Here is a 24,722-nt window from a genome sequence, read left to right as displayed (position 1 = left end):
TAGTGCAGTTGAAAAGATTTGTAAAGTATATGTAAGGGGAGCATGTTACAAACATTCTTATAGCTTTGTTTTCTAACAAAATAAAAATGAAAACAGAATTTGCAAGCTGAGGTCAAGGAAGGGTGGGCCAACAGCAGTTTCAACGTCCTATTTGCTGTTAACGTGCACAGTACAGACATCAGACTGGTCACACACTGGAGATAAGTATATATATTTGCAATGAGAGACTGAAGTACAGTAGTGTTTTCATTTAAAACTGGGGGAATACATATTTAACAGATTTTACACTACACACAAATAATGAAACATTAATGAAAAGAAACTGCATATCTGATACACATTACTAAGTACTTTTGTTTTTTTAACCTGAAGTACTTGCATAAGATAACTTTGGCCTGATGCATATTCCATTATATGGGTGTCTTAAAAAGCACCACACAATCACCAGTGTTTGTTTTAAAATGAACTGATGTAGTGTATTGGCGTGCGTGTATGTATATATATATATATATATACACACATAATTACACTACATATATATATATATATATATATATATATATATATATATATATATATATATATATATATGGACAATGGATTCAGAACCAGCTTTGTTGTGTAGTTTGCTACTATATCTGTAGTTTTTTTCTTTTGTCATTCCAGAAGTATATTAGTTCAAACAAACAGAACATTGTGCAAGCAGCTTACAAGTACTACAGGGGAAGTATGTTGTCATATATTCAGTGTTTAGTTAGGACAGAAGGAGAGGCCATGAGATGGAACATGAAAAGTCCTGAAAAAGCCACATTGTATTAAATAAGCAACAAGTATCTTCCAACAAATACAATACATAACGACTGGGATTTGTAACAAACAAGATGGCCTCATCAAAAAACTAAAAATAAATAAGGAAACAATAACACCAGTTCTGTTGGTTATGTACACTCACATTTGTAAAAGATTTTCTGTGTAAATACTCTTCTCCAGCCCAAAGTAAATCAAACTAAAATTATACACAATTCCAGAATGGATAAGGCAGCTTCATAGATAAATGTTTTTCACCCAAAACTTCAAGGTTGTCTCAGGGTTTCAGGGTTTACATTTTCATGTGTGTGGGAGATATATAGATAGATAGACAGATAGATACAGATAGTGCTGGTAAAGACATACCTGAAAGTTCTGCTTTAACTGAATGTACTATTGTACATCTGGCCTTAGAGCAGGACTTTTAAGTAAAATCTTACCCTTAATGCTTCGGTTAGTACATTTAGCCAGACAATCTATAAACAATATGCTAGCATGTACAAAATAATACATTCCAAAGCCCTGAATTATCTTCCCTCCCAGACAAAATGTTTAAGTTACATGTTATGGATTTTTTTTATTGAAACAGGAGGTTATTAACCTACCTGCTTTTTCATGAGAGTTCTTTCAGAATTTTTTTCAGATTCTTCTTTCCTTTTATAGGGTTCGGTCTTGCTTATGAAAAACTTTTAGGTTTTATTGCCATTTGTTTCCATTATCGTAACATTACATTTAAAATATGCGCAGGTTTAGATACTGAATTATCAAAATTTCAAAATGAATTATATCCTTTAAATTTATTATTTCTTGCACACAACCATGACATGCCTATATATTCGGTCACTACAATTCCTTATGTGCCCTAAAATGCATTTATAATGATGCATATTGCCTCAGCTGCTCAAACATGTGCATTTGACACAGGCCTAACCATTGTGCAAACACTGTTATGTGTTTTGTTACAATCTTTTTGCCAGAATAGGTTTCATTCATCTACTAAAGCTATCCTATATGGAGTACATGAGTCTTGATGATATTCATAGTACTGTACTGTGTTATAGTATAATTATAGCACAACTATTACAGTTCCTGTAGAGTAATGTCCTCAGATTGAGTTTAATCTTTTAGCTTCAGATTCACTTAGCTATTTAACTACTCCTTCAGTCTCATTTTATCAACCATTTCATCTATACCGCACAATCTCCATGGTTGTGTCCAGTCTCTCTTAGCCGCTTCTCAACGCAACCCTATTTGAAGGCCCCACCTACTGCAGTCCCCTTTCTTAGTGGGTCACAGTGGTGGGCATGTCCAGGGTAGCCATGCGACTGCTGTACCCATTGGCCTGCTGAGGCAAGGGGGTGTGTCTGTCCAGGCAAGGCTTCGCCGGAGGTGTGGGGGGGCCATGGGAGCGTGACGAGCTGCCGGTAAAGAGGCGCAATGCCCCACGACAGATGAGGGAGAACCAGTAGACCTGGGGCGCCATGAGGAGCGCTGCTCCCATATTGCACTGCCAGGGCACCGCCAATGGGACAAGATAGAACGGGATGGAGGCATACCTGCGAAAACAGGAGCGAATATTAAACACAAGCCTCCAAGAAACAGGGAGGCAACAAGATTCTAGTGAAGGCAAAACAAAATAACAACAAAAAGCTCATATCTTTTGAGTGTTGCTACACAAACAGTACCGTCACAGTTTGGAAAGTTAGAGAGAGTAAGAAGGAGAGAAGGCCAGAGGAAAGGACGTGAAGAGCCATACCTGCCATAAACATAGTAGAGGTAGGGGAAGAGAAGGACTCGACAGATGAAGAAAGTGACCAGCATGAGAGCCCCATTCACTTTGTGAAGTAGCGTGTGCTGCTGTTTGTACTGAGAGAGAGCGCAAGTGAGAGGGTGAACAGAAGCCGCCCAACTCGAAAGATCAAATGAAACGCAGTGATGAAAGAATGAAAGAGCAAAGCTGAGAAGAACATGAAACATTATGTAAAATATGGGTTCACCGTTATCAAAAACCATTTGCAAACTTGAGCACTAATTATTCAAAAAGTAGTTTGTTGAAGAAAAGCAGTAGGCTATTCTAAAAAAACAAACTCTACACCCACTCAACTAAAGACAAGTGAACAAAGTAATAAGTTAGTCAAGTGCAGTCAGCAATCAGACCAGCGCCAAGTGACCACAGCTAAAAAACAGCTAACACCCAGTTTTACTTCCAGACTCCTTTTAAATGTACAAGTACCTGAAACATCTCAGTACTACCTCTATGTCAATGCGTGTCTTTCAAAAACCACCCAGCGTGATTGCCCTCTGAAGTTGAGAGGTCTGCCTATATTATGCTAATGCAATAATAAATCTATAATTAATAGATGTATTCAGCGTACGTTTAAACAGTAGATGTAACACATCTTTCTTGGAGAAAGTCCTCTACGTGCCCTTGAGAATCAGACCTCATACTTAGCCATATTACATACAAGCCCACACACTTGGCCATGTGCCAAGCAGCTGAGCACCCAGCAGTGACCAGGGGATGGGGGCGGGGCTAGGAAGGAGGATCCTGTATCTGGTGTTAAAGCTCATCTAGATTCAGGAGGCTATATTCAGCAGTAGCTTAGAGAGGGCAGCTAGTTAAATGGCAGCTACAGATCTGAGGAAAATCCCCTTAACATCCCTTTGCCACAGATGTATCAGACAACCAAAGTGTCCATTTGCCTGCAGTATAGCTTAAAAGGTTGAGATGTTAGTCTTCAGAGTGCACTGCATGTGTCATGCCAGGACTTGCATATTGACAAGCGTTCTATTTTCACTTTGCCTAGGCCTATGGGGATGGCCTAATATTTCCATGTCAGCATCTGTTAATTGCAGCATGTCCCTTATGACTATGCCATAAAAGATGCATTAAGGTCCAATGTAAGCACTGCATACTAAATACTGCAGCCAACATTGTTTAAGATGAAGTATGAGTGATGCATCGTTAGTATAATACCACAGGGGCAGACTGAAAAACACTCATCTGATCAATAATAGATGTACCTGAATGAGGATCTTGCCTAGGCAGACGGAAGGAGTGCTGAGTTCTGCTAGGAACATGACGCCCTGGAAGTAATCACCCTTCCCCTGTCTCCAGAACTTGGAAAGTGAGAACAGACAATACAGTTAGTGTGTAGCCAGCGCTCACTGATAAGTAGATCTGATGGTTCTTCAGACTTAAATAAAGCGTAGAGTTGGATTCCAGTGGAAAATTCACCCTGTCTTCTACATTCCATATTCCTCAAAAATGGCAGTATGCAATATCATGCTTTTAAAACTTTCCAGTAAACAGTAAATATGGAGGCATCACCAAAATGTAAAACTGAAAGCTGAACTGTCATTGAAATGAAGTCAGAGCAGAACCTCACATGCCTATGGTAAGAGGTTAAGTAACTGCTATATCTTTAGTCAATAAAACAATATTGAAGTCTGTTTAAGCTGTGAGCAGCTTTTGCTCTACAGGTCTATATTTTCAGCGCTATGTCTTAAATAAGTTGTGATGGTGAAGAAACCTAACACTACATGCTGATCTGACTGGGTTTAATCTAGGCCATAAATCGGGTCCTAGTTTTTATTTCTCAAAACAGCTACAAAAACAAAAACATGCCAATATTCCATGGAAACAGTTACCACAGAGACAGGGAAGCAGACAGTGACCATAACAACGTGATGCAAGACCATGAGGAACTCTCTATGGAGGTATCTTGTAAGTGCCGCAGATTTTGACTTGGGCCTGTCATCCGCCTCATGACCTTTGACATGGAACTTGTGCCAGTAGCATAGGAACATGGCATAGATATCGTAGACAAAGTAGGGCACAGCAAAGAGGATGTAGGAGATGGTTAGCCAGTGCCTGAGAGAAAGAGTCACAACAACAATAACAGAAAAAGAGAGAGAAAGAAAGAATGAAAGAAAGGTTGCACAATAAATTGGCACAAGTTCTACAGAGCAAAGCTTCTGTCAAAATACAGACGGTGACTTTGAAGCTACAAATTTACGAAACTTGCACTAGAAATCCATGAAGATTTGTGAGATCAAAGTGATAATGTAAAAGAAAGGGCATATAATTTTCTGCATAGTTGTTTTTAACAACTTATTTTAGTATTATTTAGTATTAATTATATGTATATAAAGTGAATACTGAATGAATGCAGAAATTAATTCTAACATGCACTAATAAAGAAAGCTTGGAAATACTGGTTAAAACCATCTGCTCACAGGGGAATACCAAATGTTATGCATGAATATAGGTTCTTATGTTTGCACAAATATATTTCTCTGTACAGCGTCCTTGGGTACTTTGAAAGGCGCTATAGAAGTGGAAATTATTATTATTATTATTATTATTATTAAAATTAGGATTCACCAAGATTGATTTCAAGCTCATAGTAATACTGACTGAACTTACTGATCGTCAATGATGTCATCACAGGAAGTTGAGATGATGTATCCAGCTGAGGAGGCCATGATGGCTTGAAGGGATGAAACCAACCTATCAGACATGAGACACATAAGCCTATGCACAACAAGATAAAAACAGTCTAATAATTGGAGCATTTTACCATGCACGAATGGCACAGAACTGCAAAACGTCCTCCTACCCATCCTGCACTACTCCGCTAATGGAAAGTGAACTTGAAGATCACATAACTTGCAGGAGGTCTGTCTCACCTGGCTGACACCATGACGGCATCCCCCTCGCTCCATTTTTGACCAGGCAGGTGTTTCAGACACTGCTTTGACAAGAAGAAAAGCCCTGGGAAGAATACGGACCCTGCGGCCAAGATCAACAGCATGGTCCCCCCTGGTGGGTGAGCTCAGGTGATGCTGCGTTCAATAAAGCACTCGGACCATTAAAGAAGGACTGCAGGCCCTCCCTCCCCTCTGCAAGACAAAAGAGGATAGAAGTAATATTCGATCTAGCCGAAGGTTATTACTGGGTTCATAACAGATCTGATCTGAATTACTTAGGCTTAATCCCAGCCATTATGAACGTCATGTGTATGGTGCCATATGGTATCAATATCACATGCAAAAAAGACTGCAATCATTATTGAGGACAGATAACAGTTACACCTAAATTGTTATTGCTGTTGGTGGTGGTGATAAGTGTTGATTTGTGACATACATTTATTTACATGGTGTGTTATCAGTCAGTTCGCAAGAGCCTCAATGTAGAATTCAAGTCATAACATTATATTTAATAAATTTGCTCCTTTAAAATATCTATTTGCATCTATATATGTCTACACGTGCAACATTAGTGTATATGAACTCTTTAAAGGCTTTAAATATGAAATTTCTTTAAAGGCTTTAAACTTTCACATAGCGGTGCTCTTTTCTGTAAATCCTGGTGCATGCAAGCACCGCGTTCTTTATGCAGTGTAAATATTGGCAGTCGAATGAAAGCTTGCTTGGTGGGAAATACAAAAAGCAGCATGAAGAGAAAATATGGTATGGCTTAGACAATTAGACGGAATCTAGAACTACATGTGAAGGAAACCAGCAGCAACGGTGGTAAAGCTCTGCTGTGCTACGAGCCTTACACTGGCACAGATAATGGAGTAAGTTTGCGGGACAGAACCCACTACTGTCCCAACGATATGTAAAAGCGTAACACACCAATAAAGTTCCGCAATGAACATGCCGGAGCATCTCCTGGTGTTCACATCGCAAAGCATAGTGCACCTTCTGTACTTAAAGGCACCTTCTTCATCCTAATTCTGGCGGATAGAGATTTCAGCGAAATACAGACTGAAAGCAAGGTTTCTCCACATGCACACATCGCATCACTGGATCTACCAAAAATGCGCAATGCGCTATCATGTAAACGCAGATTTTGTGAGAACAGAGCAAATAGCAAAGCGATTTCATCCTCATGCAGCAAACTAGACGAGACTTCCACATAAACCAGCCTAGGTCAACACGAGTGCTGGTCTCCCAGTATGACCCGTTACTGGTGGATAGGAGACAATGCTCATCTATTTACACGAGAGAGTCAAAAATGGTCGATTCCAAAATAAGAAGCCGGGTAATTTCGCCATGGCAAATAAATATTAGTAACTGACAGTCTATGCGAAAAAAACCATTATGAACCTTAAATCAGATGTCTTTGTAATATATTCTCTTTGGCGAGATGAACAAAGCGAAAGACATAGGTGGACATACGTGGCTGGGGTGTTGCGGTGTGTAGTCAGCGGCCTGTGCAAACTCGTGTCCTAGCAGAAGCAGCAGTCCGGCCAGGGCACACCTTGCGTGCTGACATGTTTTCTTTTTCGGTATTTTGTATATTACGTTAGATGAACGGGATTTTATTCGTGAAGATGCGTGAAGACCTCGGGGCGCAACTGTTCTTCTCTCCTTCTCCGGCTACTGCCTGATGTGATTCATCCACTCCAACACAAATCTCGCCCTTTAAATCCCCTTTTCGGTCCCCCGATGTTGCCGCCGGAGCTTTAATTCCCGTGGAGCCGGGGAGACTTTTCGGGTCATTCTTTATGAGAGCATTTATAACAAGTCCACTGCTGACTCGAGCTGCACAGGCACCGAGTCCAAACCCAAACTCGGGATAACGTTGCTGGCGTTGCCGTAATGAGACGCGCACGGCGCTACTGTATCAGTCAATCACACAGGCCATCACGCCAGCATTAAAAAGACCTCATCATTTACTAATAGCTTAATTGATCCTTTACTGAGCAATAATAGTAGAAAAAATAGAACAGCACAGATTAGCAACCAATAACCTGGGATACCGAGCCTTCCGTGTTGATTCTTGGTGTAGCATGTCAGGGTGAAAATGGGCATCGGACACCGCACGTATGACTGTAGTCGTGCTGCTAGGACGGAAACTTCATCCCACAGGAAATCAAAAATAATACAACCGGACTCGCAGATTATAGTCTAATTGCGTAAGAGAGGATTAGTGGCATTTGAGCCGACAATGTTGATTCAAAAACACACTAACAGGCTATTATTACACTACGGTCACTTATAGTAAAGAGGAAACTATTTAGAAGGAGACGAATACTTGAACACTCTAAGAGACGCCTACCCACTAAAGCGACTTCCCCACTAGGGTTTTAGGGCTAGTGTATTTAATGTAGGCTAAATATTAGAGTAAGGCAGCGGTCAAATCGGCACAAAACACAAACACGTTTCCCTTGCCAACACTTATTCACCAAAAAATTAATAAAAATAAATATAATCTTTGTCATACAACACATCACCCACAATCCAAATACTTGTCTTTCTTTTAATAGTCAAAATTACAAAATAATAACATGATCTACATAATCTACAAAATAATAACATAATATTCATGATCATGGTAAGCATCAACATTTTCCCTCTAACAATGCTAATAGACATGCATACTGTTGAGAAATATAAAAATATAAATATAAATACATCCCATTAATATTTTTACTGGATCCAAGACTATGATTTAAAATACCATTAGAGTTTTACGAATTAAACATGGGTAAAGTGGACAATAAGGCATTGAGATGCAGTGACAGAACTGTACTGATTCCTGTAGAAGAGGTATTATTTCAGCTTAGTGCTAAAGTAAAGAGAATAACCTAAATATGATTCAGATCTTATTAACAACCATTCTAAGTAGGAGCAATCGGAAAATTAAGTTAGTGAATAACCAAATAATACAGTACCAACAATAAACTGATCAAACAATCATTCCAGTAGAAAACCAGGACATGCCCGCCCCCAACCACACCTGCCCCATTCCACCCCCTTGTCTCACTTAATTCAGACTGAACAGAGGGGCTAGAACATCCCTCCTGGATATTAATATCGCTTGACTAAGCCCTTCTTTCAAACACCTGATTTACACATTTAGAAGACACAACAGACACAGAAACAATTAAAACAGTCATGGATAAAATTACATTTCCTCAAGACCTATTGGAAGCAGTAACAAGTTGCATTCATTCTGTGTGAGACTTGCAAAGTGGGGAAAAAACCAGGAAAAAACATCCTGTTGTAGAGCACAGATTTTCCTGTTGGAGGACAGATCCTCCCGTTGGAGGACAGATCCTCCTGTTGGAGAGCACAGATTTTCCCGTTGGAGGACAGATCCTCCTGTTGGGGAGGACAGATCCTCCTGTTGGGGAGGACAGATACTCCTGTTGGAGAGGACAGATCCTCCTGTTGGAGAGGACAGATCCTCCTGTTGGAGAGCACAGATTTTCCCGTTGGAGGACAGATCCTCCTGTTGGAGAGGACAGATCCTCCTGTTGGGGAGGACAGATCGTCCTGTTGGAGAGGACAGATCCTCCTGTTGGGGAGGACAGATCCTCCTGTTGGGGAGGACAGATCCTCCTGTTGGAGAGCACAGATTTTCCTGTTGGAGGACAGATCCTCCTGTTGGGGAGGACAGATCCTCCTGTTGGAGAGCACAGATTTTCCTGTTGGAGGACAGATCGTCCTGTTGGAGAGGACAGATCGTCCTGTTGGGGAGGACAGATCGTCCTGTTGGAGAGGACAGATCGTCCTGTTGGGGAGGAAAGATCCTCCAGTTGGAGAGCACAGATTTTCCCGTTGGAGGACAGATCGTCCTGTTGGGGAGGACAGATCGTCCTGTTGGGGAGGACAGATCGTCCTGTTGGGGAGGACAGATCCTCCTGTTGGGGAGGAAAGATCCTCCAGTTGGAGAGGACAGATGTTCCTGTTGCATTTGCTTAATTTGCCCTAAAGATTATGAAAATGTAGCGCCTTATTGTACTAAGTCAGTTTTTACTTAAATCAAGTTCCCATCTGTCACAGAAGAAGAATCACAGATTAAAACAGCTAAAAAACTAACCAAAGATGAAAAAACAAAACAAACAAAATACAACAAAACAATGCAAACAACAAAACAAAACAAAAAAATCCAGGTGACCATATTAAGGTGCACAATGATCCTGAATACAATTCTTGCTTCTTTCACACATTTTTACTGAACTACTAATGCTCTAAACAGTTATTCATTCTGCCCACAGCACACAATGCACACCTCAGTTCTCATGCACAAACACACCTTTCCAAAGCACACTCTCAAATGCATTCCTTTTAACACAGTGTCTGTGAAGTGCTCCATTTCTGCAGGAAAAGAGACATGGCTCTTGAAAAATCACTGATCCTCTCCACACGTCTTTTCCTCTTCCTGGTTCTCATTTTTATTCCCTCCCTTTCACATCTTCATGGTTAAGAATGCAGGACTAGAAAAGGTGGTGTCCTGTAGGGGAGCACTGGCAGTAGGGGTGGGGTGTGGAAGGGGTGGGGTGTGGAAGGGGTGGGGTGTGGAAGGGGTGGGGTGTGGTAGGGGTGTGGAAGGGGTGGGGTGTGGTAGGGGTGTGGTAGGGGTGTGGAAGGGGTGGGGTGTGGAAGGGGTGGGGTGTGGTAGGGGTGTGGAAGGGGTGGGGTGTGGTAGGGGTGTGGTAGGGGTGTGGAAGGGGTGGGGTGTGGTAGGGGTGTGGAAGGGGTGGGGTGTGGTAGGGGTGGGGTGTGGTAGGGGTGTGGTAGGGGTGGGGTGTGGTAGGGGTGTGGTAGGGGTGTGGAAGGGGTGGGGTGTGGTAGGGGTGTGGAAGGGGTGGGGTGTGGTAGGGGTGTGGTAGGGGTGTGGTGTGGTAGGGGTGTGGTAGGGGTGTGGTGTGGTAGGGGTGGGGTGTGGCCCACAAGCTGACCCCGCGATGCAGACAGTGGAGAAGTAAGCGGAGGAGATACAGTAGACAGTCACAATCACAGTATCGTTAGATCAGAGTCCTGCAGCGAAAAGAGATAGAGATAGAGAGAAAGAGAGAGATAGAGAGAAAGAGAGATAGGAGACCAAACCAGCCAGTGCAATGTGGCATTCTTTTTATCCCCAAATTACTGAAATTGTTATTATTGTCATTATGTCTTCAACTGCCCTCATGACCCCTTTAAGCCTTTTGCCATGTCCTCAATGCCCGATGCCGCTGCAGACCCTGGAATGGTAGAGCTCTTACCCCACCATATCGGAGTCTGCACTGGGTGCTTGTCCTAGCTGCGAAGACATGACTACCGTTTCTGCGTGCAACGTGTCATACTGAGGTGACTTTACTTGCTACAGTAGCTGTGTGGGTGTGTGGTATGTAGTGGGTGTGTGGTGTAGTGGTTGTGTGCTGTGTAGTGAGTATGTGGTGGGTATGTGGTGTAGTGGTTGTGTGGTGTGTAGTGGGTGTGTGGTGTAGTGGTTGTGTGCTGTGTAGTGGGTGTGTGGTGGGTATGTGGTGTAGTGGTTGTGTGGTGTGTAATGGGTGTGTGGTGCTCAGCCAGCTGTATTAGAGCTCTTTTCACAGTATCAGATCTAATAGTGTGGTTTGGAAAGGAGGGTAACAGTATACAGTATGTTTTTATAAATATATCCTATGCTTTTAGAGGTATGTACCTAATGCACATACTGTGGCTAGCTGAGTGCATGCGATTGGGTGTGTGTGTGTGTGTGTGTGTGTGTGTGTGTGTGTATGTTTCGTACAGGCCTGCGCTACTAGCTCTGTGGCTGCTGGGCAATGCAAGAGCAGTCGGTGACCAGCAGGTCCACCACAGTGCCAGCGCTGACGAACACAGCGGGTGTGGGCCCCAGGCCCCCAGAACCATCGCTGTGGCTCACTGCGGGCGGCTCACTTGCCGGGGGGTTGTGGGTGCCCATGTGGCCCTGCAGTTGTGCGGGGGTCTTGCAGTGCACGCCGCAGAGCTGGCAGACCAGGGCACCACCGGCAGCGGCTGAGCCGAAGCCCCCGGCGCTCTCTTTCCACTCCTGCCCGTGGTGCTTCTGAGCATGGATGCGCAGGTACGTCAGCGTGGTGAAGCCTGTGAAGGAAGAGTCCAGACTACATCGCTGCACAACCACAACAGCCACTCACAACACTCCGTACCGCAAGCTTAATCTCTTTGGTGCAGGATCTTCACACGGTTGGCCTACTCATACACAGTAAAAACAAAGAATCACTGAAAAGACTTTGCCTTAGTAAAAGATCCATTAACTACCGCTCTTCCTCAGAGATACTAGAAGGCTAGAAAAGAGAGAAGATGAAGAGAAGGAGAAACGAGAGAGACAGGAAAGAGAGAGAGAGGCAGGAGGATTGAGGGTGCAGCACTCACTTCGGTTGCACAGGTGGCAGGCGTGATGTTGTGATTGGTTGTGCACCCTCATGTGATCGGTGATGTAAGCAGCTGACAGCAGTTTGCCACAGATGTGACATGGCACTTTCTCCTCATGCCGGATCATATGAGCACGCAGTCGGTCTTTAGTGGCAAAACACGACTCGCATGTCTGAGGAGCAGATTGAAACATGTTAAAGCTGAACTGAAAAAAAAAACAAACCTGTAATGACTTGCCTCCGAAATTATGGAATAAAGAGAATGCATACAGGAAAGGTGCAGTTACATTGAGACAAAAATGACATTGAGATATTGGTTCAGAAAGGTAAGATGTACCATACCGGACATTTGAAAGGTCTTTCTGAAGAATGGACTTGTCTGACATGGCTGTTGAGATGGTCAGGACTACACAAAAGGGGAGGAACATCAATAAAGACCAACAAGCTGCAGGCTCTCTCAATTATATCATAATAACATAAAAATAACAATATAACAATATACATATAATTAATACAACAATTAACAATATAAAATTAATAGTATCCTTTAATACTACCATCTTTTACATGTGCATTAGGTAGAGAGAAGGATAAGGTGACATGGTGTGTGTGTGTGTGTGTGTTGTGTGTGTCTGACCGAGAGAAGGCCTTGGCACAGTGGGGACACACGTAGGGCTTCTCAACGCCACCCTGGTGCGAGCGCACGTGGTGGCTCATGCGGTCTTTCCTCTTGAAGCGCTGCTGGCAAATGGGACAGGAGAAGGGCTTCTCGTCCGAGTGGGAGAGCCGGTGCCGGTTCAGGTGGTACACGTCCCGGAAGGCTTTGCCACAGGTTTCGCATGCATGGTTCTTGCGAACTGGGTTCGGGTTGGGGTTCGCTGGCCTCTGCTGATTTGCATGAGACAAAGAACATGTCATCAGAAGACCCTGCTTAAACCAGAAGGCCCCCGACGTACGGAACTTATGAAACATCCATAATACACGAAACATGCTTAAAAACCTGACACATATTCTTCAGTCAACAACTGTAATACATGAGCATATATAAAACTATCAGAACTATAATCAATAAAGGAAAACATGTGCCTTGCAGGCAGCGTGCAACTTAAGAATTGGAAGAATACACCTCAGTGCCATCTGCCTACCTGGATGGGCTCCCCCGTTGTCATAACGACTGCTGTGGGAGGAGGAAGGGGCGTGACTGTGGAGGCCACACTGGCCATGACTGACACGTTTGTTGCTGGAGCGACCGAGGACTGTGGCAGGGGGGCAGCGAGCACCGCCGTGGGGGTCATGCCTGGCACCTGCGTCTGTGGCACGGCAAGGTGGAGGAGGGACAGTGGCACGGTCGGCCTCTCCATGTCTTTGGCCTCCCGGCTCTGCGAGGCACCACCCTTCATGCGGATGCCCGTGTGAACAGACTGGTGGCGTCGCAGGTTGTAGCTGTTCTTGAACTGCTTGCTGCAGATGGGGCAGATGTGAGCCACACGGCCCTGTCGAGGCGCTGACTTCACTGGAAGAAAGACAACGAGAGACAGACGTGGACACGTGGACATAACATCAGCCAAACCAAGGCTGTAAAGGACACTGGAAGTACAGTGGTGGCTGTAGGGTTGAGGAGTTTAACGTGAATTTCTGGTAGGCTCAAGGTAAAGTGTATGCTACCTAACTGTAACTGCAAAATATCAACTAGAAAGCAAAAGTTATCTTCTCACACATAGCACACAAACCCAAAACACGCTAACAATCTCCAACCCGTCAGTGAGAGATTAATTTCTCTGAAATCCTTCTTCCCTCACCCTCCCCATGAATTTCACCCTACACGCTCCTCACTCCCCTCTCACCCACCAGGTAGAGGGTCCTCGCTAAGCGCAGCTGTGTCCACCGTCGATGGTGGTGGGGCTATGTGTTCGGCAGGCGGGCTCTGGGGTGAGCTTGTGTGGACAGGCAGGAGCTCTGATTGGAGGGTGCTCTCCACTTGGGTTTGAGTAGGTGTGGTCTGAGAAAGTAATCACAAAATACACATGCTGACTTATTTCTCTACACTCAATTTTGTTTCTGATGATAACTGTAACAACTCAGATGCAACTGTTACATTTCCACAAAAAGAATTCACCAGTTTTTAATAAGATCTAGACAAGTTATGAACAACTCCACTAACACACACACACACACACACACACACACACAGAAACCATGTGTGGAACTGGCACCTCACCTGGAAGAGAAAATTGCTCCACGCAGCATCCATTTTGTTCCGAAGGTAAGAGAATATCAACTACAGTCTGCACTCCTTAAAGGATTTATCCGCGGCTCGTGGGCATTCTCTACATAAGCAACCTGAAGGCTGCAGTGGCTAATAATAATAGCATTATCGCGCCAAAATATTACTTTTAAGTCGAATGTACTGAAATAACACAATAACAGGTTAAAATCTGGGTAATTGGATGAAAGCGCTTGCTTTATTGCAACTTCAAAACGTGCATTAATCTAAAAATGATCTCTGTTGCACTGATATGCAACTTTAAGCGTAGTCATTGAATTGCATGAAGCCGTCTGTAAAATTACAGTATTTTAATATGCGTGATTTAGTATCTCGGCATACGAAATCAATAATGTTATTTCTACAATCTTACATCATGCATTATAAAAAACATATCCTTATGATTTGATGCGTTTCAGACATTAAAACAATCGTTACACATTATGGGATTCACGCGTTTGAAAGAGTTAAAATTAATTTTTTCAATTCATAAATCTGTTTTTTCCCTCGATTCCCCCAACAGGCCAATCGGGTGTTTGTCGAAGCCTCGTTGTTGGATTCAAGCCCTGACCCTGGCAAACAGTGCCAGAGCCCGGCCGCAGCCCGCCGCTCCACCTCGGCGCTTCAATTCAGAGGATGTCATCTTTCTTTTTTTATCGCGCGCTCTCCCTCCCTCCCTCCCTGTCTCTTTCTTCCTTTTCTTTTTTAATTCCTCTTTCTTCTCCCCCTCCTCTCCTTTTCTCTCACCGCTATGTCCCAGTTGTTCTTAAAGGGATGTGTCTCCCGGAGTCCGACTCCCCCCTCTTATTTCCGTCGCTCTCAATGGAGAGTTCCTCTCTACACCCCCCCGACTCGGCTCGGGATTTCTGCCGACAGAAAAGCACTACGGCACGGCAGCACAACGTCCCTGCGCCGCGCCTGCATCATGAGACTCTGGGTTCATCTATTACTAAATGTTCGCGGCGCAAACACATTAACGGCGCACAAGCGCCTCTTAAAGGGTACGTTAGGCTGACGCGCAGATGATTTTCACAGAGGACAAAAAATCTGTTAATCCATCATCGAACATAGGGCAAAAATGTTAGCTGATTTGCATAAATGTTCATCAATAATCGACGCAAGTGCTTTGAAAAAACACCAAGCTTAGTGTCAGGGGTTAATAAATAATGCTTTTCTAAATGACGTTATTCAGAGAAAATGTAGAATTCTGAATAATGACAGGGAGACATTGTCAGTGTTAATATCAATTTATTTTCCTTTTAAATAACTTTTCATTTTGTTCAACACATGACTTCATCCTTTTCAAGCCAGAAACAGCTTGATGTATTTAATAAGTTTAAAGTATTTACTAAAAACGTCCTCTCAGCAACACGTCTACCCAAAAGTTACTTTTACAGTCAGCCTACGCTCAAGATGAACAGGGCTCTGTGGTGTGTCCCTCAGAACACCTCACCCTAAACAAACGAAGAGAGCCTCCTTTACCACAATATATGGATCCATGTAGGACTCATCCCTTCCTGGGATCAGCTTGGTTGGTTTTAGCCCTTGAGTTTACCATTTTGAGCAGAACACAGACACTGCTCCATGACCAGCTGCTCAGGGCATAAAATCCATTTCAATGGTACAACCTCATTGGCCCTCCAGACAGGTAGACCCAACACTCAAGACACATAAGGACTTCTGCATGCAAGTTTTTCTTTTAAACCAAGCACAGAGTAGGTTATACAGAGTCATCAAAGCTGGTGTTTATCACTTTATCTGTTTAACTTTTTTCTGTTTTGTTTTTAAGGTAATCAAAGGGTTATTCTGTTGTAAGGGTGCCCCAGAGCAAAGTCCTGTTGACGAACCCTTTGATTGAGGGAAAGCACCCTGGTTTCTGTACACGTTTGGGGTTATGGGGGTGTGTATGCTCCCACCCATTTCTGAATAGAGCTTCAAAAATTTTAGATTTTAGGATAGAAATTCCATGCTTTCCATAAGAAGGGTAGGCAGCGGGGTCCAGACATCCAACGAGAGAAATACTCCTTTAGAAAGTCCGCCTCAGTGGAGATATAAACACAGGTATATTGTAGCCCCATGAGTCCTTTCTTTGTGTCAATGAGTTTGTTTTAAACCATCCAATATACAATTAAACGACTGTCAAAATTCTGATTAGATCACTAAGTGTATTGTTTGCATTATGGTAGTGAATGCAATCCAATACAACTACAGAACATTTGTGGGGTTTTTTTTGTCTTATTGTCATTTAAGTGAAAAGACTCTTACTTTGAGAACTAAGTGTTCTCTTAAATATTGATCCATAAAAAATAAAATAAAATAAAATACTGATTGTGTAACATTCAGCCATCACACGCACACATACAAACTGACTATTAACAATTATTAACAATCAAGTATTAATAAACATTCATACCCATAACACACACCAGCTCTGACAAAGTAACACATTGTTGTGGTCAAAATCATTTCATTTACAATGTAAATGTTCAAAACTGACTTATTTAGCATTTGAAAAAATGTGCACATAATAACAACATATATTAGTACCAAGAGTTGCACTGTCAGAAACTAAACCTACAGGTGCAACCCTACTGTACTCACCTACTGCTAAATGTTTGTTGTATTTCACTCACATCTTATTATATCAAAGTTATGATGATCATTGTTACTATAGAAAACTGGACACAATGCCTTAACACATCAGATACTATATACACAATAAAAGTTCCAATTGGCGGGAATGTGACTAAATGTGTCTAATTGTGGACAGGTACAGTAGCCTTACGTTTCAAAATGTGACTGGGTAACAAATACAAATGTACAGTAATCTCATGCACTGAAGCAACTCCCACAGACACAAATGCTATCGTAACTTCTGACGGAGTTGTTTTCCATTTTTTTGTGTATGCATTTTTAGCGCGCACACACACACACACACACACACACACACACACACACACACACACACACACACACACTCACTCACTCACTCACTCACTCACTCACTCACTCACTCACTCACTCACTCACTCACTCACTCACTCACTCACTCACTCACTCACTCACTCACTCACTCACTCGGTGTAAGCACTGAAGGACTAGTTTAACCTAATAAACATGTGTCCACGTCCATGTTTTCCAGTATTCTCCATCTTCGAATACAAATCTATGCAAGTGTTCCTTTAAGATTCCTTAAAGGCAGTGATGTTCCAAGCCAAGTTTTTTGGTCTTTTTTTAAATTTCCTTTCAGATAAACGACTAAGAGTAAAAATAAAAACCATTCAACGATTAGGCTGTGCTCTATTCCATTTCCTCATTTTTTCAAATGCCTCATAAGATGCATCAGACTGTAATTAGAAACACAAACATACCCCTCCTGTTCCTGACCTCTGGGCATTTATGCTGGGTCTAAGAATAGGAGAGGTGGGATCCATTAGAGATGTGAGAGGTGACCGAGGTACTGCGGCTCAAGACTCCGTCCCCACTGCCCGACCCTCCGGGGCCGCCCCCGGAGGCCGTCCTGCGCAGGGGCTGAGGGCTGTTCCTCAGAGCCATGAGGCTAGGGCCACGTACCACCAGGCCCCCACCTCCTCCTCCCCCTCCATACACGCCCTGTGAGGAGGACGACGAGGCCTGGCCAGAGGAGGAGGAGGAGAGCGAGATGGTGGGCGGGGCTGGGGGCGGAGGAGGGAGGAGAGCCAGGGACTGGGAGGAGGAGCGGGAGGGTAGGTGGTGGGAGAAGGCGTGGGGGTGGGCAAGGTCGCCTCGACTCCCCCCTCCCCCCCACTCCCTCTCTTTCTCCCGCTCCCTCTCTCGATCCCTCTCCCGTTCCCTGTACAGCTGGGGTGTGCTCTGGTGGTGGTAGTGCTGAGGGAGATGGTGGCGGTGGTGGTGCGAGGAAGAGGACGATGACGAGGATGACGAGGATGAGCGGGAGGAATGGTGGGCGGGGCCATCACGGGCCAAGCCCAGACCGTGAGAGGACGAAGACTCGGCTCGGCTGGGACCCCGGCGGGCCTGGCCGTGCACTGCTCCACCGTGACTCCAGTGGCTGGAGGACCGGGGTGTCTGGCTGGACGGGTAGCCCTGTTTGGGGTAGGCCTCAGACGGAATGCCCGTCAGGGCCAGGCTGCTGAATCCAAGTCGCAGGCTCTCTGAGTCAAAAGCCTCAATTTCGCTGGCCTGGCGCTCAAGCAGCGATCGGATCCTCTCCGATCGCTCGTTCTGCAGGGACAGCATCTCCTCCTCAATCTACACACAGGCACAGGAATAAGAACTTACAGCTTTAGGTAGGATATTTCATTTATAGGAGAACATCAATTTAGCAAACTTGTCCTGACGTTAATCAGTGTGTGTATGAATACCCATGTGCTATAATGTATGTCCTATAATGGCACACCCACAGACATTGAGATTAAATCTAAGACAAAAAGCTAAAGGAATATTTCGCCAATAAAAATGCATCATTGTGGATGAGGAACGTTCTAGCAACGGAGGAACCTTTCATTTTTCAGGTTTGTTAACCTTAGCATTCTAGGAAACTGTATCAGTGTTGCTCATAGTGACAATTTTACCCTTTGCTCCAGAAGAGCTCTGCGGATGGACACCCTCTGCTCCAGGTCTTTGACTTCTCTCTCATGCTGGGAGTCAGTGTGGATCTTAATCTTGCTCTGATAGGCATTCAGAAGCTCTAGTTCCTGCTGCAGCTGCATCTTTAGTGACTGATACTCCGCCTCCTGCGTTTCATCCAAGCGAAGCTGAAGGAACAGGGAGCAGCAACTCTGAGGTGTGGCATATTAGGAGTGTGTAGTACCTACTCAGCTGGGTAAACATCAGGGACACGGCAAGTAGGATCTTGGGAGTGTGATTTAATGGGATTCAGCCCCTCCATCTCTTTTCTGATGGTGCTTTCATGTTGTTAATAACTAGCTTGACGGGAGTGGTTTAGGGGGCGTGGTGGAAGTCGTGAGTGACGTGTCCTTGCCTTACTCACAGCCTGTGTGGACAGCATGTCGTTGATGGAGTGGTCGTACTGCTCGGCCAGGATGGCCAGCTTGCGCGTCTGCTCGTCCTTCAGCCGCTTCAGCACGGCCTTGTGGTCCGCCTTGGGCGTGCTCTCCAGCAGGTGGCTGCGCAGGGCCTTGTACTGCCGGGTCTGGATCTTACACGTGTCCTGGAACTGACGTTTGATCTGCAGCTCCTTAGACTACAGGAATGAGAGGAGACGGGCAACGTTTCTCTCCGTAGTCCCATCAAGTGCAATTTGTGGCTTCACAATCTCCATTTAATACAAACCCACACTATGTATTGCTCTTAAGAAACGGGGCATTTCATGGGTGAGTATATATGAAAGTATTTCACGTACCTTGAAAGCTCTCGAAGGCACAATTTCAAAGCGAATTTGTCAAAGCTAGGTAATGTTTGAGATGATGTAAAAGGACTGAAGATGACCATTCCTCCAGTCAATTGCACTGTCCACACACACACACACACGTTACACTACACAATGAGTCTTCCTTTTAAATATGCAGACTGGAGACGGAGAGCCCTCCGTGAGATCCAGGCATCTAAAGATCTACGTATCCTGCCAACTTCTTCTACACATGACTTAAGGTTATGGGATGGGTCAAATAAGAAAATAAAAATCTGATGATGCTGAAAAGTAATGGGAAAATAAATCAAAGTGAACAAAAGATGATTTCAAAATAAAAAAAATTTATTTTAGATATGTATGACAAAATAATTGCTTATGCTTACAGTAAACATGCATTAATTCACACAGTGAGGATGAAATGCACAAATGGGCTTTAACGCAGGGGTGCGGCACTGACCATAAATAGACTACCAATATAGATCTCAAATCTGCTTATTCACACAGAAACTGTATCAGAGTAGAACATGTGTAAACATATATTTTAGAAACAACAGTAACACACTTAAAACAGAAATCACATTTAACAGGAAAGTTTATGGCTGAACTGCAAAAGTATGAATGTTTGCACAAAATGGAAACATTTCTGGTTTTCAAATAAGATGCCTCATGTAAAATGAATTTGCTTTTGTATGCACGTATGCAAAATGCCCCACCCCAGCAGCTGTTATACAAATAAAGCCCATATTAAAATTTATTTTGAGCAATATCTATATTTTTGACAAAAGTCTAACAGTGCAAGAAAAAATGTTTTATCCAGTAATAAAAGGTCTTCATTCCTCTGCGGCATCACATTCTATGGCTTCAGAAATCTTTGGTTTTGATTTGCGGCACTGTTACCTTACAGTTCCTCCTGATCCGTCTTAATGGCTTAAGACAATATCCTTGACATTGGCTAAAGAGCACAGCAATATTGTAAAATTCTTAAGAATTCAAAATTAATTTTGAAAATAATAATAACACACAAAAAAAACTTAATTTATAATGTGGATTGTGCTGCTGCTCTACAGTAAACATATTTAAAGTAAACCCCAGCATCACACAAAGAAACAAAATTTAAAATGTTTACATGGTAAATCATTAATCATACGTTATTGCCAAAAAGCACAATAACACTGTGATATACTGTATGTATGAGATTATCATCTGCTTGAATATTTAGTCCACTTCTCAAGTCAACCAGTTTATCGACATATCTTCTCCTAGCTACACATGTAGGCTTGGAAGCATACTACATGTTATCTAAGCATTAAAACATGCTAACTGCCAAGCTCAGGGCATAATAAAACAAAAATAGCCAATTTTCTCAAAGTTAGTGACATTTTCAGTCCTTTAAAATTTCCTTTCTAGATAATTCATATTCCGGAGCAAGCACTTCACTGCAAATTCATTTAAATGCAGGACTGAAAATCCCCTCAGATGTTGCACCAAGTACAACGCCTGAAAAAGAGAGAGATCAAAATGCAAAGCAAGTCATGGTACCAGACTATCAGCTCTGCTTTTAAGGACTTCTAGATAAGTGATGTAATACCAAGTCAATTGTAGTCAGCACACAGACACTGGCAGTAGTACATACAATGGTCCTGACTCGATCGGTCACAATCATTACAACAGAGCTCCCTCTTCCACGACTTAGCCTCAGAGACGTATGCAGGTCAGGGCATACGTTTCCTTTCCTAAGTGACTTCACTGTGATATCTATTGCACTTCAGGACAAAAACTTCTGTAGTGTTTTGTGGGATAGTGCAAGTCACTGGATAATACAATACAGTTTTCACAGTGGGTCCTGCAAATAACAGACATTGCTTTGGTTTTAGGTCTATGGCAACTTTCCCAGGTGGCCAATTTGAAATTAGCTCCAGGGTGCTAGCAATTTCTCAAACGATCTTAAGATTTCTTTAGCACGCAAAACAATGAAAATTGTTTGAAAATGTATGAAAATGCAAATGTATCAAAAAAAATAATTGCACAAACATGAAACAATAACCATAAGACATCTCTCAGAAATGAAGAAAAAAAAAATCAATGGTAAAAATAAGACAGTAAAACTTTTACAAAAAGCACGATCTTATCCAACACAGTGAATACACGAGCTAGACATACAGTAAGCGATGGTGTGATTTAAAGCCTGGACACAGAGCGGAACTTCAGCATGCAATACTAACATTTCTGGGGTGGGATGGATAATTGGATTGGACCCGAGGAATGTGGAACCAAGAGAAAAAAAAATGAAATCGCAATAACGCTCAGCTCGAACAAAGTCTAGCACTCACACCAAAACCCTGAACAAACAGGTTCCTTCACTCGCCCTCTGTCTGCCCCAGCTCCCCTACCTCCACGGCACCATCTTCCCCCTCATGCTCCTGCCCGACGGCGTTCTCCTGAGCCCAGTCTCCCACCTCCCCTCTTCCCTGTACATCCTCTCCCTTTGAGCCCTCCTCCGCAGCTCCCTCTCTCTCCTCTCCCTCAGCCTTTGCCTGTGCAGCCTCAGCGCCCGTGGCAGGAGGCGGGGCAGCCTGCTGGGCTTTTCCTCCCGCAGGAGCCCCAAAGCCCTCAGCTTACTCAGGCAGCCTGAAGGGAGCTGCTTAAGCACCTGGCTAGCCAGACGCAGTACTACAGAGTTCGCAAGATCTGCTAGGACCCCTAGGGGGCGCCGGGCAAAGCGTCTGGCCCACTGCAGACAGCGGGTGAGCAGGGCTGCGCCATTACTCGTGGTCTGGTACTTGGCAGGGAGGCTCTTTACAGGCACGGGGATCCTGGAGCACCGGCCACCCCAGTTGCGGCCAGCTTTGGGGAACATGTCGTAGAAGCTACGCTCAGCCAGGCCGCCCAGCAGGGACTGGTAGAGGGCGAAAAGGGGCCGGGGCAGGCGGAAGAGCAGGCGCACCCAGAGGCGGCGGAGCTTGCGCGGGGCGTTCTGGAGAAAGACCCGGGCGGGCCGCACCACCAGCACCACGGCGAGGTAGAGGGAGAGGAAGAGCGAGGGTGAGCTGAGGAAGAAGGCCGAGACCAGGGCCACGGGCACATAGTAAAGGCCCAGACTCAGAGCCAGCCCCAGGCTGAAGAGGCCCGAGGCCCAGAGTGCGAGCGACAGGTACGCGGAGAGGGAGAGGGAGAGGAGCGAGCGGAGGAAGAGGTAGGAGAAGAAGAGCGCCAGGGAGGCCAGCTCAGCCGACAGCAGGACGGAGGAGAGCGAGGGCAGCGGCGGGGAGCGGCGCAGCGACAGGAGGAAGACGGCCAGGAAGAGGAGGGTGGGCACGGAGGGCTGCGCCGCCGCGGAGAGAGACAGCACCAGACAGATGGCATGGGAGAAGATAGAGGGCAGAGAAGGCTGAGAGGGCGAGGGGGAGGGGGGCGGACGCATCAGCGGGGGCTCCAGTTCCTCTAATGTATCAGGGAAGTAGAATTCGGAGAGCTCGTCCACGTCTCGCTCACAAGGCCGACGCTCGTGAGAGGAGGCGGAAATCGCCTCTGACGGACAGCCATCGGCCACACCCCTATCGTACTCCTCCCCTTCGTCCTCTGTGCCTGCATCCTCCTCATCACCCCAGTGTGGTTCAGCTCCCAGTCTCCAGCTACCTGCCCCTTCATCCCCCTCTCTCCCCTCCTTCTCTCTTTCCCACTCCTGCCTCCCTGCCTCCACTGTGAGGAGGCTCCGTCTCTGTTCACCTGCGCTTTCAGCTTCGTCGTGTTCGAGCTCCGTCTCTTTCTCGTCCGGCCCGTCCCGGACCCTTAAATGCTCTTCGTGTCGGTCTGCATCAGCCAGGCCTCCACTGCTACACCCAGTCCCACCTTTCCTGTCACTTTCCTCACCTCCATCCACATGACCTCCCCTGTCCTCCTCTACAACATCCTCCACGTCCGCCCCCTCCACACCCAGCCTGCCTCCCTCCTCCAACACCTCCTCTACCCTCGCACTTCCCGGTTCCTCCGCCACGTCAGCGAGCCCTCGGCCCGTCCCGGCGTCTCCGTCGTGCTCACTCACTCGCAGGCTCTTGGGCTGCTGGCGGACCTCCACGGCGTGCTTCTGCCGCAGCTCCTGCTCCCGCCGCTTGTTGTACTCCATCTGGTTGGTGAGCTCGCTCTGGTGCTGCGTGCGGATCAGGTCGGCCCGCGTGCGCTGAACCAGGCCCAGCTGCCGGAACTCCAGCTCCTGCGTGGACTCGTGGTGGCGTAGCAGCATGGCGCACTCCAGGTCCTTCAGGGTCTGTTTTTTGTTCAGGTCCTGGGGTACACAGAGAAAATGACGCCACTGGATTAGTCACGCTAGGAACTGCGTGGTGAAACTTCTGGACTCTGCAAAGAGAGACATGGTGAAAATATCCAGCTCAATGCTGCTAATTGAGCTGCAGCAGGAACATTATAGGAAGACTTCGTCCTGAATCCAGATTGGATTTCACTGTTCGTGTACACGGCTGTATTTTACTGGGCAATCAAACTACTTTTAAAATGACCATGAGTGCTTGTGTTCATAGGTCAGAGCGTAACCTAGTCCGAGTGTTTATCGGCGCTGGACTCCTCTGAGCAGGTCCGGCTCCAGGTTGTGTGTGTGTGTGTGAGACCTCTCTGAGCAAGTCCTGCTCCAGGTTTTGTGTGTGTGTGTGTGTGTGTGTGTGTGCGCGTGAGACCTCTCTGAGCAGGTCCTGCTCCAAGTTGTGTGTGTGTGTGTGTGAGATCTCTCTGAGCAGGTCCGGCTCCAGGTTGTGTGTGTGTCTGTGGTGTGTGAGACCTCTCTGAGCAGGTCCTGCTCCAAGTTGTGTGTGTGTGTGTGTGTGTGTGTGTGAGATCTCTCTGAGCAGGTCCTGCTCCAGGTTGTGTGTGTGTCTGTGGTGTGTGAGACCTCTCTGAGCAGGTCCGGCTCCAGGTTGTGTGTGTGTGTGTGTGGTGTGAGAGAGAAACCTCTCTGAGCAGGTCCTACTCCAGGTTGTGTGTGTGTGTGTGTGTGTGTGTGTGAGACCTTTCTGAGCAGGTCCTGCTCCAGGTTGTGTGTGTGTGTGTGTGTGTGTGTGTGTGTGTGAGACCTCTCTGAGCAGGTCCTGCTCCAGGTTGTGTGCGTGTGTGTGTGTGTGAGACCTCTCTGAGC

At 45.2% G+C, this 24,722-nt stretch overlaps 3 protein-coding genes across 7 annotated transcripts in view; all 3 read right to left on the bottom strand.

The window, feature by feature from the left end:
* Window positions 1-578: 578 nt before the first annotated feature.
* On the bottom strand, window positions 579-7,881 carry tlcd3bb (TLC domain containing 3Bb). Of its 2 annotated transcripts, XM_077000746.1 has the most exons (7): window positions 6,997-7,879; window positions 5,500-5,712; window positions 5,237-5,320; window positions 4,459-4,681; window positions 3,832-3,927; window positions 2,564-2,673; window positions 579-2,363 (listed from the first exon to the last, which is right to left on the bottom strand). In XM_077000746.1, exons 2-7 carry the CDS (start codon window positions 5,622-5,624, stop codon window positions 2,090-2,092), a joined length of 912 nt encoding a protein of 303 aa, XP_076856861.1. In that variant the 5' UTR covers window positions 5,625-5,712; window positions 6,997-7,879; the 3' UTR covers window positions 579-2,089. The 2 variants fall into 2 exon arrangements, with proteins under 2 accessions (XP_076856861.1, XP_076856862.1); XM_077000747.1 differs by lacking the exon at window positions 2,564-2,673 and having other exon boundaries at window positions 6,997-7,881.
* A 191-nt stretch (window positions 7,882-8,072) lies between these two features.
* mazb (MYC-associated zinc finger protein b (purine-binding transcription factor)) lies at window positions 8,073-14,736 on the bottom strand. Of its 2 annotated transcripts, none has more exons than XM_077000740.1 (7): window positions 14,164-14,736; window positions 13,794-13,944; window positions 13,091-13,458; window positions 12,583-12,833; window positions 12,288-12,351; window positions 11,947-12,118; window positions 8,073-11,655 (listed from the first exon to the last, which is right to left on the bottom strand). In XM_077000740.1, the coding sequence occupies exons 1-7, from the start codon at window positions 14,194-14,196 to the stop codon at window positions 11,333-11,335; spliced, it is 1,362 nt and encodes a 453-aa protein (XP_076856855.1). In that variant the 5' UTR covers window positions 14,197-14,736; the 3' UTR covers window positions 8,073-11,332. The 2 variants fall into 2 exon arrangements, with proteins under 2 accessions (XP_076856855.1, XP_076856856.1); XM_077000741.1 differs by having other exon boundaries at window positions 12,583-12,830.
* Window positions 14,737-17,205: 2,469 nt separating this feature from the next.
* taok2b (TAO kinase 2b) overlaps window positions 17,206-24,722 on the bottom strand; it is an 18,313-nt gene continuing 10,796 nt past the window's right edge. For 2 of the 3 annotated variants that reach the window (XM_077000738.1, XM_077000737.1), the window contains one exon: window positions 19,437-23,864. In XM_077000738.1, the coding sequence (XP_076856853.1) occupies window positions 21,969-23,864 (1,896 nt within the window). In that variant the 3' untranslated portion in view covers window positions 19,437-21,968. Of the gene's footprint in view, window positions 18,460-18,782; window positions 18,966-19,201; window positions 19,415-19,436; window positions 23,865-24,722 lie in introns of those variants that run through there. The other variant, XM_077000739.1, reaches the window with a different exon arrangement.

The sequence above is a fragment of the Brachyhypopomus gauderio genome, chromosome 3 (genome assembly GCF_052324685.1).
Source record: "Brachyhypopomus gauderio isolate BG-103 chromosome 3, BGAUD_0.2, whole genome shotgun sequence".
Lineage (NCBI taxonomy): Eukaryota > Metazoa > Chordata > Actinopteri > Gymnotiformes > Hypopomidae > Brachyhypopomus > Brachyhypopomus gauderio.
This window is presented reverse-complemented; position numbering and strand designations above follow the sequence as displayed.